Here is a 16,805-nt window from a genome sequence, read left to right as displayed (position 1 = left end):
AAATTTGTGGAGTGGTTGATAAACAAGTTTTAATGACTCCAACCTAAGTGTATGTAAATTTACGACTTCAACTGTATGTGATGGTGTGTATAGACATTTATGGACAGTGTATGAATAGAAAAGGTGTGAACAGCAGTAGTTATATAGGGTGAGCCTTGACTAGAATACACTATGTATACATAAATTGTGTAAAACGGCATGTAAACATTATCAAAGTGACCAGTTTTCAATGACTATGTACAAAGGGCAGCCGTCTCTAAGGTGCAGGGTTGAGTACAGGGTGGTAGGCAGCTAGTAACAGTGACTAAGTTCAGGGCAGGGTACTGGGCAGAGGCCGGCTAGTGGTGACTATTTAACAGTCTGATGACCTGGAGATTGAAGCTGTTTCACAGTCTCGCAGTCCCAGCTTTGATGCACCTGTACTGTCTCCGCCCCTGCCTACTGTCTATGAAAATTAGTGGAGTATATTGGTTCAATGAACCTCCTGCCGGGTGGGGAACCACATTACTTTTTTGTGTTTCCCATCAAACAATTTGCCAGAGTTCAAATCAAATTACAAACACTCTGCAGCACAGTAGCTGGAGACAAGGAGGGAGGACTCAAATGTTTGAAGAACCCATATATCGGTGGATAATGTGTGTGTGTGAATGTGATGAAGTACTGTAGCGGTTTGAATTAGTACCAAGCAGAATAGGTCTATGATAAAGCTACAATCTGGATCATTTTTATGTTTGTATCACTAAAGATACTAAAGATGAACTGCTGTATGTTCACAGGATGTGATGTGGTGTGGCATGGTACTACCATCATGCTGTATATAGGATGGGGGGGGGGGAATGTCAGTTGTCCCCATGAAGAAAGAGTTCAGAGAGTATAAAATCCAACTGGCAGTATACTAAATATCAAATCTGCCTATGGGAGGGAGACTGAATGGACACTAAAGCAGTTCAGCTCCAGTGTTGGAATGCTGGCAAGCTTCTCTTCTGGAAGAAAGGCGATATGTGAGGCTACACCATTCTCGTAATGTGCAATTTCCATCTTTACACTTGTGCCAAGATTTCTACAGGAAAATAAAATAAAAAATGATCCAACTTTGTTCCTACACAGTAAATCAAGGATAGTTGAAATCAGTGTTAAAACATGTGGGTTAAATTGATTCTACTGGGAATTATCTTAACCCTCAAGAGAGTGATGCTCTCCCTAATGTTGATAATTATGGTTAATTGGGACAGAGTACATTTAACTCCATTAAGAGTAACCAGAGACAGTTAAATCTATTGAGTTATCCACATATGTGGGAGGGGCCTTATTGTTTCCCAGCATGCTCTTTTGCAGGTTGATTTTTCAAATTGTTTGTTTCAGTATCTGTGTTTTTGCATTTACATTTTATTGTTTTTATCTTATGCTACACAAAGATAAGAAACACACATTTTTCTAAATCCAATCTGTAAGTGGTTGGATTAATTGCAACTGTTAGTTAGTGAGATAGTCGTTCCAGTTTACATGGTGTCGGTCAGGGGTATTCAACTCTTACCTTACAAGGTCTGGAGCATGCTGGTTTTCTGTTCTACCTGAGAATGAATTGCACACACCTGATGTCCCAGGTCTAAATCAGTCCCCGATTAGAGGCAAACGATGATAAATTATGTGGAACTGGCTTCGAGGTCCAGAGTTGAGTTTGAAGGGTGTAGGTAGTCTTCATGTACGATATTTTCCTCCCTACCCTGACAGGGATTTTAATTGCAAGTTGTGAGTGATGAAAAAGTGAAAATTGTAATTTAAGTTAATTTTAAACAACTCTCTGAGAGTTGAATATTTACCATTTAGTGTCGTTAAGAAGAAGAAAAAAGATCAACACCATGACCAGAGGGGATTTAGCAAAATGGGGGTGGAACAATATAAACCCCAAAATACTGTTAAATTTGAATCCATAGGAGATTAATTTACTCTTATGATTTTACTGTGTAGGGGTACTTGTGCATACCTAAATTCTGCCCCCTTAAAAAAATCTGAAAACCGCTTGTTTCATTTTTAATTTGAGGGATTTCATTGCAAGTATGCAGCATAAAGATAAATATGTGCACAGAAAATAATAGGATAAATAAACATGTCACCATTACGTCCTCTTCAAGTCAAGCTTTCTGTTTGAATTGCTTTCCGAAACTCTTTTGATCCTTTTATTTTTGATCCCACTCTACGTGAATCAGTTTGAACAAGAATGAAAAATGACATCCCCTCTCAACTATTGTATTCCTCGTTAATCCCTCTTTTAGCATGACCTTGAGAATAAAGAATCTTTGAAAGTGGTATTCAGCATATCACATTTTTGTTTCCTGAGTTCAGTAGTTTTCCAATAAAACCCTTCTGGTGTCTATTGAAGGATTGTATATTATCTCTGTAGTTTCCTTCGAGTGAAATCAGATACTCCCAGCTTGCAGGATGATCCCGGCAGAGCCTTCCAGACATCGTCTCCTCTGTCACTCTGCGGCACCAGAGTTTAGGTTTCTGTGAACAGTGGTAGAGAGTGACCCAGAACGAGTCGACTGGGGTCTTTTCAACTCACTATTTCTGTCAGAAATGCAGCTTCCCCAAAGACAAACAATTACTGTGCCGGTGCATCATCTTTAAACATGGGTTACAGCTTTGATCTGTGCTCTGTGTATAATTACAGTTATGCCCATTAAACTGGGGATTTGGGTAAAACTAGTCATTTACTGGTCCCTGTCAAGCTCAGGCAACCAACCCAATACATTAATGAAGTCATATGGAACGGAATTAAATGTTGACTTTTCAATTTACATTTGACTGCTGTCAAAATGTAAAAACACACATCTGAGGGCTTTTCATTATTGCTACACCCTGGAGTGTTTACATAATCCTGTTGTGGAAATACAGAATCCTGTTGTGGAAATACAGAACCCTGTTGTGGAAATATTGAGCACGTGTCTCCACTCATAACCCACATTTAATTGTCTGTTCAACCACAGGCATCTTCAGGTACCCACTGGACAGTTTATTAGGTACATCTATCTAGTACTGTGTCGGACCACCCTCGTTGCCTCCAGAACATCCTGAATTATTGTAAAACAAAACAGGGGCATTCTACAAGGTGTCAGAAATGTTCCACATGGATAATAGTCCATGCTGACGCAATGGCATCATGCAGTTGCTGCTGATTAGACAGCGGTACATTCATACTGCGAACAGCCTTCTCATCCCAAAGACGCTCTATTGGGTTGAGCTCTGGGGACTGACCAGGCCACTCAAGTAAACTGAACTCACTGTTATGTTCCAGACAATGTTTTTCCACTCCTCAATTGTCCAGTGTTGGTGACTACGTGCCCACTGAAGCAGCTTCTTTTAGCTGATAGGAGTGGAACCGTCTGCTGCAATAGCCCATCCGTGACAAGGATCGAGGAGTTGTGCGTTGCGATATGCCGTTCTGCACACCACTGTTGTACAGCACCATTATTTGTCAGTTTGTGGCACGCCTTTTAGCTTGTACGATTCTTGCCATTCTCCTTCGACCTCTCATCAACGAGCTGTTATCACCCACAGGACTGCTGCTGACTGGATGTTTTTTGTTTGTCGCACCATTCTCGGTAAACCCTAGACACTGTTGTGCGTGAAAAGCCCAGGAGGCCGGCCATTTCTGAAATACTGGATCCGGCGTGCCTGGCACAGACGATCATACCATGCTCAAAGCTTTTGGTCACTCGTTTTGCCCATTCTAATGTTCAATCGAACAGAAACTGAATGCCTCGATGCCTGTCTGCCTGCTTTATATATCAAGCCACGGCCACATGACTCACTGTCTGTTGGAGCGATCAATTTTTGTAATCGGAATGTTGTACCTAATAGACTGTCCAGTGAGTGTGCATCCACCCTAGCAACCACAGAGACACTCACAGAGCTGACAGGTTCAGTGGGAGAAATAAAAAATGCGTTTCCCTTCATTTTCGTCAAAGCCCTGCTTTGGTTCTGATGTCGTGTAGTGAGACTGTGGTCTCATTCTGATGTGAGGTGGGTAGGCGGGAGACAGTGGTGGCGGCTGGGCTGAGTTCCCCCTCCCTCCTGGTCTGGGACTCTCAGCTCCCATGGTGCAGCTGGCCCCCGGGATTTAAAGGTTGTTCTTAATATCATTGGTGGAGCTGAGTGTGCTGTAATCTCGCAGCAGCGCTGAAATCTCCACTCCAGACCCTCAGCTTAATTTGTCAGCAGGCAGGTCAACTGTGCCTGATCTGATGGGGCAGCCTTGGGACTTAGCCACTCTCCCTTGAATCCCTAAAACAACTGCTTCTATTCCTAACCCAAATATTTTGCATCTTATTATCTTACTGACCATAAACACAGACCAAATCCAGCTTCTCGCTAAAGCTAGTGAGTCCAAAATGTTCTCTATTTCACAAGCGATTGACTTTGTCAAATTATCATTTTAATCTGTCTAACATACCACAGTTTCTTACTTTTCAAGACTTTTATAATTTCCTTCTATTATGGACAGAAGAGCTAGCTGCAATGTTTCCAGTGTCCCCTGTGTGTCTAAATGATGTGGGTCAGAGAGTAGCTGTGGCCTTGTCTCAGAATGCTGAATCCCACTCCAGTTTCTGTCAGGCTGGCTACCTGGCATAGTCCTTGGAACACAGTTATCAGTGCTCATCTGGGAGTTGAGTGTACAACAACCCTTTCTATCCCGCTAAGCCTATCACTCATCAAAGGTGCTTTGCATGGTTTGCTTTGCTTTGTTTTCTCTGTGCCTTTTTCTTACCATTTGTCCCAAGGTTTTAAAGTGGCACGTCAGTGAAGGTTCTGTCTCCACTGAAACAGATTACATGAGTTTTTGTCAGACGGGGCAAAGCTCAGACATGTCAGATGGTGTTTGGAGCAAAGATGCCACTAGGAGTTACAGTAAGTTACAGGGAAAGAATACAGAAGCTGTTGCATTAACATTATGGGCCTGATGTAGTGTACACTGGCAAGTTCTGTAATATTGCTAAATCAATATGTAATAAAATATAATTGAGAAATGAATAATGAGTATACAGTATAGATTTTGCTCATGTATAATTACAGTACAGAGGGTCCTTGTATGTCAGATGTTGGGTCATGCATGCATAAGTACATGCTATTGCTCAGTGAACACATGTACAGGACTGTGTACAAGGGATTGTCTACGTGTTCTACAGAAGCATGCTGCAGAGCACATTAATTAAAATGGAATGCGCTTGGTCTTTTGTTTTTGGAGGATGTCTTTTGTCATTTGATCTAAGTACAGAGAAGAATTTTTGGACAAATCGTGTTTGCGTCTAAACATGGTGTGCATTGGTGAGTATGTGGGGATGTGGTATTGGCTGCACTCAGAGGAACATCCATAGCGTCCTACAAACTGAAATGACAGTTAAGTTTGGAAATACTGTCTGCATTTTGTTTGTCAGCTAAATGAGGACAAACCACAGAGAATGTCAATTGTAAAACAAACTGTTTTGCTTCATATCCTCACCCACAATGTCTTACAATGAGTATATAAGACTCCCTTCAGATTGGCTTATGTTTAAACAAGCAGCACAGTATCTGTGCTGTTGCAGTTGCATACAAGTATGATAGCCTGCGAGACCATGCTATTTGTTCTTGGAGCAAAGAAAGAAACCATAATCAAGAGGAAACATGTTGGAGGTAATTAGAGGTGCTAAAGGAAGAAACCTAGAATGGCACAAGATTTATTTTAGTCATGACAGAAGCCTCCCTCGGAGCCACACACTATAGCATATAGAGCTTATTCTTGCCAAATGAATTATGTGCTAATGTCTGTTGGCTCCCTACCCCCAGTGGTAAGGCTCCAAACAGCCATGCTATGATTCAAACAGAAAGGCTCCACTTTCTCAAGGGGATTTTTATAATTGGTAGCTATACAGTAAGTCATTTATATTTTGAGCACCGTATATTAACAAAGGGTCCCATCTCAGTCTTATAAACATACCTAGAATTGAACAAGTTAGAATTCTCAGACCTGGACTATGCACTATATGATCCACATTCTTTAGAAATAAACAAACATTTGCCCTGATAATTTGAGGTGGTAAAATACCAATAGTTTAGTAATCTTACACACCATCTCAAATTATCAGGGCAAATGTTTGTTTATTTCTAACGAATGTGGATTAATAGTTGTGACACCTCTCTGATTCAGAGGGGTTGGGTTAAATGCGGAAGACACATTTCAGTTGAAGGCATTCAGTTGTACAAATAACTAGGTATCCCCCTTTCCCAAAAGGTATTTTTATCAACATAAATCCTTGATCTATTGGGTAAGAAGGGAACTTTTTGTCGATACAGGCTGTCATGCAAAAAGTATCCCCAGTCCCTAAACTAATCTGCTGTGTTCAAATCTCAAGATGTCCTCCAGATGTTTTTGGTACACTACAGTACAGTTGGGGACAAAAAAAAGACAATTTCCTAGTACCCCCCAAACGGAATAGTTTGAGTATTGTCCTTGAAATTTTCTTCTATGACTATTATTTCAGACTTTTACATTGGAATACCTATTTTCCAGACTCCGTTTCATGGAACAAGCGCAGTAGCTTTGTTGAAGTTGAATGAGAGAGACCAGTGTTGTTGCAAGGTAAAGATATCTTTCCAACATCTCAGAGCCCCATGAGTTGTGAAACGTGACCCCCAGTTCCCTTGAAAACAGAAGTCAGTTTCAGCAGCTGTGGAAGAGATGGGACTGCTGATGACCTTGCTTCATATCCTGTGTTAAATTATGTTTTCCCAGTTCAAAGGTTGGCCTTGACAGTCCTGGAACCAACTAAGAGTTTACCCATTGCAGTGACAAACAATTATACAGTGTTTACAACTATAACAGACAACTGCAATGCATGTTATATAATTCCCTTATCCTTTCTCAGTGATGCCGTGATTTCCTGTCCTAGAATCTAAGTGTTTCTCTGATGGGCAACATAGTGGCCTATAATTGGAGGCCTTGTTGGAGAGCTGTCTGTATCTCTGCCCTGCTTCTCGCGGGCACGGTGGCATGCTCACATTGTGCATGACGACTCAGTCGGAGCCTGGCACCTCTCCCAGGCCCATGCATCTTAATAGTTGTGACATCATTCAGGGCAGCAGGGCATTCTCCCACTCACTGCCTCAACCTTCCACTAACAGAGCGTTAAGGATCCGTTAAATTTTTTTTTGTAACTCAATTTGTTCTTGGGGTTAAGTGCTGTAAGCTATTGATTGCTCATGTTTTTCTCACATCCATTCTCTTTTCATGAGTGCTCTAAACCTAATAAGACAAGCCCACATTTTCAATGACAAAGTTTAAAAAGGCATCTGTCAAATGAGGGGTTCTATTTGTGGAATATTGGACAGATATAGGATGTCTGAGAGAGTTGGTTTTTGAGAAACATGGTAAGTCTATTTGGTGGTTAATGCAATCAGAAAATACTAATGAATTGTGTCTAGGGTTTTGCTTCTCTTGCTCCATCAAACCGTTCAAGGTTAGCTTGTCACTTTTATTTAAACCCAACATTAGTTTGCTGGGGCCTCTCTCGACTGACAAAGAAGTCTCATTTTGTGGTAGTAGTAGTAGTAAAAGAGTTACAGAAAGTACCCTGCATGATATAGCATGCAATGTGAATGAGACAGGCAGGTAATGTAATCAGCTAAGGTCGTGGCTTGTAGGTAGACGAGGCTAGGTTCCACGTTTATTCCCTGCATTGGCCAATAGTCAATGAGATTGTCTTTTCACTGTACTTCTCAAGCTCCTTAACTTAATGAATCCCTTTCCATTATAATGTCTCTTGATTGGCCATACTGTACGGCTGTCAGTATATTCAGGGTGTCATTAGTGAAATGTCATCAATATAAGCTCCTTTAAGCTTTGCCTATAAAACAAAATAATTCAAATTCTCATTTTATTCTATCTGGCTACTCAATAAGAAGGAATTGCTAATCCAAAATGTTTGTCATGAGCCCAGTTTTGTGTGTCTGTCTTCTAATTGCATCCTTGAAGAATGAAAAACAAAATGTGGGAAAGAAAGAGTGAAATCGGGTTCACAGGCCTCCCATTCTGTGTTGTTGAGCGGTTGGTGATTTGAGCCAGTGGTGTGGTGGGATACCTCTGCTGGAGCAGCGCCACATGTCCCATTCTCACCAGCCTACTGCCATTGTGCCTGGGCTCCACTGAGAGGGGCTTTGATTCTCCTGGAGAGGGACCTTATTAGTCAAACACTCTCCTACATGGCAACTCATTCATGACTCTTAATGAGAGAGGAATCTGGACCAGCTAATAAGGTGGCCGTCCCTTTAGTGCCTTGTGAGGGGGAGAATGGAGCAGATGGAGAAAAAAGCTGAGGTTTCTGGAGGTAAAAATACCCACGGAGCAGGTCTGAAAAGAATCACACAGGGCAGGGCGGGCCCCAGCTTTCACTGGCATGGAAACCACCTCCTCGTATATATGGGCTGAAAGCATTATTGAGAACCCGATCCATATTCACACTCCTTGGTCTTTTCTGTCCCAACTTAGAATAGAGAGTGCCAATTGCACCCCGTTTCTGTGACTTAAGTCCTTGGGAAGCGGAGCTGACAGAAGCAACACAGGGCGACAGAGATCCTATTGGCCTCCCCTGTCCCCCGGCCTCCTCAGCTCCCCTCAGTGGATATTGATTTGAAGGAAAGCCCCTCAGAGATAAGGGCTGCAGGCCATTGTGCCACCCAGTCTCTAATTACAGGACATGCCGAAAGAGAAAGCTAAGCCCCTGGCATTTGCAGCTTGCGATAATTGCTTCTGGCATAACATGCCTTGCCAAATGTTTGGTACATTGCTTCAGCAAAAAGGAAAGAACAAAAACCTATTTTAAAGAGGAGGGGGAGAGAGAGGAGGAGGTGGGTAAAAGTGATCACCACATATACATTTTTGGACTATGCACCGTGCACGCCTCCCTCTCACCACATGTATGATTTCAGCAGTGTTTTGAAGGCCACCACATTCCCTCGGGATCAGATTACTATCACAGCCGTGTCTTAGTAGGAGACACCACTTTTCATCATCCAATTCCTTCCCTATGTACAGATATAAGCAGCACCTTCAAAAAATAATAGAGCCTTGTTTTTATATGGTGCTACAGCCTGAGCAGACATTACCAGTGTGCGGTTTAGAAAATGAACCTGTTGTAAGCAATATATACAGCTTGGTGTTAAAAAGTATTTTCTCAGCGCAAGTGGTTAGATTGTATCTTATGAAGCAAATATATTTTCTCTTCATGAATGAACAATCAAGCCGTACATTCATTCTGAGTGGCTGTAATTATTATTTATGTTCCAACACTGTTTCCTGTCTCATCACAGCCACGTCAAATGGGACCCTGGAGGGTCTAGAGAACAGGGAAGGAGGGGTCTGCAACACCCTCTCCATGAAGATCGTCATGAAAGTGGGCCAGGGTAAGTAAGCATCTCGATGCAGGCTGGCAGGAATGCCAGAAAAGCAGTAAAAGGTAGTCACAATAGAGCCAGGCAGGATATAAGTATGGATGAGTGATAATGAAAGCTTTGTATGGGGACTGTCATGACTGCAGTGCAAGAGGAGCGTTTCATGAGCTATTGTTCATAAAGCCAGACACCCCGGGCGTGGGTTTTTACAGTGGGATACTCCGCTGCTCATAGTGTGTGGAGAGTCGCCCAGTGACTTCATCGCTCATAAAATAAGGGCCTCAGACATCACATTTCACTCCATTCTTTGCTTTTCTTTTTTGAGAAGGGAAAGATGAAACAAAGAAAAGCCATTGTGCAAATACAGATGGACACACTGAAACACTTTCTCACACATACCGAAAGAACTCACTCACACAATGACAAATGAAAGCTGTGGAAAACATAGGGGACATTCCATAGAGCATGTTACGGACTACCTGTTGCCCTATTACTTAGACTGTCTGTTGGTCTAACATGAATGAGATTGCTTTGCCTGAAGAGCCCAGGTTTCTCACACACTGTCACTCTTAAATTTGAACTTTGTCTCTCACTGTGTCATAAACTCAAATAAGTGTTAACATTGTTTTCCAAATGAGGCAGCAGCCTTAACAGAATGTCAATGTATTGAGATAAGTGGGGCACGAGTTCCCAGGCATTCTACACTGGTGGGGTGTGGGCTGTCTAATCTGCCATGGCATGTCCCCACTAGCTTTTAGAAATAACACTGTGCAACATGTATACGCATTTGTCTCAATACATAATCACGCTGACAGTGGATTACGAGGCCAACACAAACCAATTCAACACAAATCAATGTGATGAAGGAATAAAGACGTTTACCACACGCACCATCAGCCGTGTGGAACAGATGAGACCACTGGAAAAACCCAGGTTCTCCATATAAATGCCATCAGTCAGCACATGCACTCTCCCTCTCCTTAAATCCTCACTGATATATTGGCCCACTCATCTACACACTTAGAAAAAAGGGCTCCAAAAGGGTTCTTAGGCTGTCCCCATAGGAGAACCTTTTTTGGTTCCATGTAGAACCCTCTGTGGAAAGGGTTCTTCTTGGAACCCAAAATAGTTAAACTTGGAATCAAAAAGGGTTCTTTAAAAGGGTTCTGCTATGGGGACAGTCGAAGAACCCTTTTAGGTTATTTTGAAGAGTGTAGCTATGTCTCTAAAGAGACCTTTGCTTGGCCTGCCGTCATGCTAGGAGTGGCAGGGTCAGTCTTAATCACTGCCCTAGTCAGCGTCCACACATCCAAAACAAACAAACCCCAAAGGGAGGGTCTGCCGATAAGACTCATTCTACAGATAGGGATTATTTGTATAGTGACCTTAGATAATAATTATCATAGTTGGCTTGACATTCCTTTTGTCTTTCTCAAGGCTTGTTTGCGTAAATCTGTGTTTAATACACAAGATGCCCATTATGTTAGGAGCTAGGAAACAGTAAAAAGATTATAGATGTCATTAACTTTGCTGTCTTGTGCAGGTAGTGACGGTTGGAATGCAACGGTTTATTTCTTTAGGATTTGGAGCAATGACGTTACCGAACCTAGGTCATAGTACATTCATCTGCGTGTTTGCTGAAGGATTGGGTCCTATTTTCAGGCACTGAGTCATAGCAACTCTGTTGCCACAAATATTGTAGACACAGAGAAGCGGTTAACATACAATAAAGTAAGGAAGAAACGGTATCGTCTCTTTGTTTTTATTACACTGACTCATCCAGGGCAACGGTCACTAAAGTATGATGTTAACAACACACAAAGCAACATGAACAAACATTATATTATCAGAAGAGGATACATACAATAAGCTATATACCCTTTTGTAAAAAAAAAAAAAAAAAAAGTAATTCCTATATTTTTCATGGAGAGAACTTTATCTCTAGCAAAATGCCTTTGTTAACAAAAATGGCAAAGATTGGAGACGATCATATGACCAATATCTGGATATGTAGCAGACTGTCAATCTGCTGATGCACTTCCTCATACTGAGTCACTCTTGTATTACTGCACACTATGAGATTTAATTTATTGATTTGTATGTGAACATTGAATTTTATGCAATTATAAGATGACTATTCACCCATGAAATGAGATTGTATGGCACCGAATGCTGGGTAGTTTAAAGGGAGGCTGATGGCTTTGATGGACTCTCTTATCTGCAGCCAAAGCTTTCAAAATGTTAGTATAATGAGAAAGAGCAAGGCCTGTCGATGTTTGAAACTCAGGTGAATTGATCACATTTATATTAGTATGGGGTGTGTAATGTCTTTATAAAACAAGCTGTCATGTTAAAATGTGTGATATTGTCTTTGGGATGGAGATTCTTTAGTGGTTGTTGACATACCCATTTGTTGTGTTGCACATAAGAAACTAGCACTCAGCAGTAGCAGACAGCACACCACCAAAGCGTCTGGAACAATAGTGCTCTTAACTGTAATCAAACAGACAAACTGAGGGTGCGGTTTAGGTTATACATAGCACACTGTAGCAGCAATATGAGCTGGTTTAAAATAATGAATATCAGTAGCTATGCCTTTATAAATACTGTGTTAATAACCAAAGAGACACACCTCCATTAGGGCTCTTAAAATGCCATTCTAAAAATAGAACAATTGGACATTTAGAATATTTTCTATAAACTATTACAGTAAAATAATTCCAAGATCTCTAAGTTCTCTTGGAAGGAGGGGCAGTAAAACCTCAGCGATATTCCAGTTGATGAAATCTCCCTTCATGCCAGTGTATCTCCTTAGCCTTCTGCATGGCATCGATGGGACTCAGGGGAACCATGAAAAAAGGGACGAATGCATTTTTGTCAGGAGACAAGTTACATAATTTCTTATAGCTTAGGTATTGCAGATACTGTCATGCATGTCTCTAAATATGACATCATGACTCGTCAGTTTTTAATTTGAAAAGTGTGCCATCGACTACTTTGAAGAAATTGAGTTCAAAGGAACTGATAAATATGGCTCCCATTCCAACCCCCATTTTCAAATCTTTATTGGAAAATTATAAAAAGAGCAACAGAATTTACAATATTCACATTGTTGACTTTCTTCATCTAAATTGCAGACCCAAACACAGTTGTACCGGACCCAGTTATAACAGACAAGCCAAGTGAAGACCAGGACAACACTGTGAAGGAGACAACCACCAGCCCAAATAAGAAAAAGGGTGGCAGTGGTGGGGCTGTGGAGCCAGGCAACAAAGGTGAGGATGCTCAAACTTGTGTGAAAAGGAGTATTTGTCTCAGTATGAGCCCTGTTTCCCTGTTTTGTGTTCTATTCCTCATTATCAGTGGATTGGACTGTAACCTTCAATGCCAAAAGGTCATGGTTTTGCTTCCAATACTGTATACCACATTGTGAAACCATTTGTTACTGCATTTTCTAAGTACAATGCTTCCCCATGTCTGCCACACACATATTCTTGCAGTCCAGGGGAGGCTGGTGAGAGGGGCTATAGGAGGATTGGCTCATTGTAAAGACTGGAAACTAATAAAAGGAACACTACCAAACACTTCAAACATATGGGAACCACATGTGTGACTCCGCTCCATTTATTCCATTCAAGCTATTACAATAAGCCTGTCCTGCTATAGCTCCACCCACCAGCCTCCTCTGTTGCACCCATGCACAAACACAGACACAAAAGTATTATATTTTTCCATTTTGGTTTGAGAAAGCTACACTGATCTACTTTTTTAATTATGCTGAGTAGTAATGTGGATAGATAGACAGTGTTCAAGTGTGGTAATGAAAAATGTAAACCATATCTGCTTGGCTGAGATCTAGCCGCAGATGATAAAATTCTCAGAGACTATTAAATCCATCAGCAGGGTTTCTGCACATTAGATATATCCATTTGTGTTTGTTTTGCTTGTGTTTCAGTCACCAGAATGGTATTTTTTCACAGGAAGGCAGAAAATGCTAAAGTTTACATAGGTTTAGAAAGTTATTTGGGCCCTAGAGTTCTGGCTCTGCTGCAGGACAAACAAAATGGCCTTCCCTCTCATCCTGGAGAGCTGCCAAGTCTCCCACAGTGGGGTTTTCTTTCAACGTGAAGGTTTGGCAGTCATCTTTCTAGGTGTGTTACTTTGAACTTTTGTTTCTGTCCTATTCCTTTACCTGCACATGAGAGCTCTGCCTAACAACATTTTGCGTCTGACTTCTCTCATACCACAGGTGAAGAGGAATGTAATAAAGGTGCACAGTTTATCATGCCTGTCTGCAGAGCTCCACAGAGGAACGCTGAACGGTGGCTAAATGCGCACAACTGATCCAAAGCCAATCAGGACAACAGACAAAATAAATGCATGGGATTATTGTCAGAGCTGCCAGCAGGAGCAAAATGATATGTTTCAATTTACAAATACTTCAGCATTTAAACAGTCAGGGATACTGTTGGGAGGTTTATCCCTCTGCAATAAAGTGAAAAGATACTGAGATATCCGGTACAATGCTTTGCCTTTGTGGTGTTGAAGCTTTGACAGAGGAGCACAGGTACCATCTGTATCTGCTTATTATGGCAGAAAAAGTATTTTATCAAGCTGCTTCCTTCTGCCTATCATTCATTCAGTGGAAAGATCAAATGTTGTTTTGCCTCTGTAATACAGAGGTAATACCTCGTTTTAATTTGTATGCACATTTCTTTCCTGAGCCATTAAGGTCTTTAGAAGCAGAAAAGGTCTCGGCAGAGTGTGAGGAAAGCACATTATAATAACACTCACAGTCATTCATGCTCAGCATCTAAATTAAACTGGGTAGAGAGATGGCCAGAATAGATTTCTCTAAATTATTCAGAACATTCTGAAGTGTTGGCATGGGTCTACAGTTAGGTGCAAATGTGAAAATTAGTTCACCCAGAAGTCATTTGAATAATTCTAGTGTTTTAGAATCGTTCAGACGATCTTGAGGAAAGCTAATGTTCCATGTCACGATAACGTCCTCATGCTCATTAACCAGCAGGTGGTCTTGACTTCATTAATATGAGCGAGAACAAACTAGTCTTTTGTTCACAAACTAGTCTTCTGTTCACTCCGCATTCTTGACAAGCTGGAAAATAAAAGCAGTGGGGACTTAGACACTGATCAGCTCCATTGCTTTCAACACACATTGAGCTCTATGGTCTCATGTAAGATCAATAGCCGACTGTTTTCCATCTGTCAACTTTGAAATGGGATTTTCTTCCCCTTTCATCAGGGTCGTCTTACCCTGCAAAATTAAAGAAAATAATAAGAGCTGGGAATAATTCCAGTGGTGATTTGGTTATGTTTGGGATCACTGTGGAATCCATTCCTCTACCCCCAGTGTAAATGCAGCTAGCAGCCTCTGATTTGACAGTGTAGCAGCAGTGTTGGGCAGGCAGGCAGACAGCGGTGGAAGCTGTGCTCCCAGGCAGGCAGCGCTAGGATGCAGTGAAGTATACATAGTGAAGGGAGGGAGGGATAGGGAGGGAGGCTTCAGGACCACACAGGAAATAGGCATGCCACTCTAATTGGACTCACTCCTCATCCTCTGTGTCTAATAGAGGGACTGGTGTTGTTTTCTTTTCCCTCGCAGCCGGTTATATACGTTTAAACAGTTTCTCTTCCTTTACCCCCTCATGTGGAGTTATAACATATGGCCAAACATACACAGTTTAATCCTCCACTCGCTCTCAGGATGCATGCCAAGAAGAAATGAGCTATCATCTGTGGAAAACGGACACCCCCACACGCTCACAAAGGCCACACAGTCAGGAAGCCCCTAGCTACTCAGTCAATTCAGAGAAATAATGGAAGAAGCCTTTTTCTCATTGAGAACCCATTTGCACCCTCGCAGGGTTCCACCTCTATCCTGATCAGCAACAGTACAGCTTTGTCTGACTTGGCTGCCAAGCAGACCACCGCTTGTTCATTCCCTGCTGCTAACTGATTCCTTTATTTTTCCATCCACAGACACCATGAACCAGGACAACAAGTCCAACTCAGCAGAGGGTATTTTTGCCTCCAAGCCAGCGCTGTTTGCTGCCATCGGGGCGGGATGCGTCATCTTCCTGCTGATCATCATCATCCTCATCGTCCTGCTGATCAAGCTGAGGAAGAGGAACCGCAAGCACACCCAGCAGCGGACCACCGCTCTGTCACTCAGCACACTGGCCAGCCCCAAGTGCTCTGGGAACGCTGGCTCAGAACCCAGTGACATCATCATCCCTCTACGGACTACAGAAAACAACTACTGTCCCCATTACGAGAAGGTGAGCGGGGACTACGGCCATCCGGTTTATATAGTCCAGGAGATGCCCCCACAAAGCCCAGCCAACATCTACTACAAGGTCTGAGGCAAAGACTATCTTTAGGATGTTTGCTTGTAGGGGAGAATTCTGGCCTACCTTTTACTACCTTGTCCATCTGATGTTCAAAAACACTTTTGATGTTCAAAATAACATCACAAGAACAGAAATGAAAAACAGGTCGTCATGGACACGGTAGTTGAATAATTGTTTGTTTCCAGATAAGCCAAAGGGCAGGTTTTGGAGGGTTTGTGTCGTCTTCTCTTCCTGCTTCTTGCTAGAAATTGAATTCACCCAAGTTTTGCTATTCTGTGTGTCTGAGAGGACTGTAAGATGGTCAAGCCTATGGAGTAGAGAAGCCTTTGCTCTGACAATGGAGACAAGTTGCAAACAGGGTATACTACACAAACAAAGGACCCTGCGATAGGGCTGTCACTCATGGTCTCCATTCCTGTAATGAAGCCTCCATGGTTTGCTCAGAGACAGAAAAAGGCACAGTGTGATGATATAGCATAACACACTTCCCTTTAATATGTTTTACCTGCACTATTCTTTTTTATCAGTCACCTACAGTAGTTCCCTCTTCACCAATGTCTGCTCCTTCAACGTTGTTTATTTTCTACTGTATATCTAGTTAATACATACAATATTATGGTAAATATAAATATTTTTCATGTGTCCTTTCGTGATACTTTGCCACTCTTTCTCTTATGTATGTATGTGTGTGTGTATATGTATATATATATATACACACACACACACACACACACACACAGTACCAGTCAAAGGTTTGGACACACCTTCGCATTCCAGGGTTTTTCTTTCTTTTTTACTATTTTCTACATTGTAGGATAGTAGTAAAGACATCAAAACTGAAATAACACATATGGAATCATGTAGTAACCAAAAAATGGTTAAGCAAATAAAAATATATTTTCTTCAAAGTAGCCACCCTTTGCCTTGATGACAGTTTTGCACACTCTTGGCATTCTCTCAACCAGCTACACCTGGAATGCTTTTCCAACAGTCTCGAAGGAGTTC

At 41.8% G+C, this 16,805-nt stretch overlaps 1 protein-coding gene across 1 annotated transcript in view; it reads left to right on the top strand.

Annotated features, from left to right (window-relative positions):
* The window catches only part of LOC115154545 (ephrin-B1), a 76,346-nt gene extending 59,902 nt beyond the window's left edge, over nt 1-16,444 (top strand). Inside the window, exons 3-5 of the mRNA XM_029700854.1 lie at nt 9,346-9,438; nt 12,564-12,701; nt 15,430-16,444. Coding sequence (XP_029556714.1) covers nt 9,346-9,438; nt 12,564-12,701; nt 15,430-15,812 — 614 coding nt within the window. The 3' untranslated portion in view covers nt 15,813-16,444. The remainder of the gene's footprint in view (nt 1-9,345; nt 9,439-12,563; nt 12,702-15,429) is intronic.
* Nucleotides 16,445-16,805: the final 361 nt, after the last annotated feature.

Source organism: Salmo trutta, chromosome 19 (assembly GCF_901001165.1).
Source record: "Salmo trutta chromosome 19, fSalTru1.1, whole genome shotgun sequence".
In the NCBI taxonomy this organism is placed as follows: Eukaryota; Metazoa; Chordata; class Actinopteri; order Salmoniformes; family Salmonidae; genus Salmo; species Salmo trutta.
Note: the sequence above shows the minus strand (reverse complement) of the source record. Positions and strands in the feature narration are given on the sequence as shown.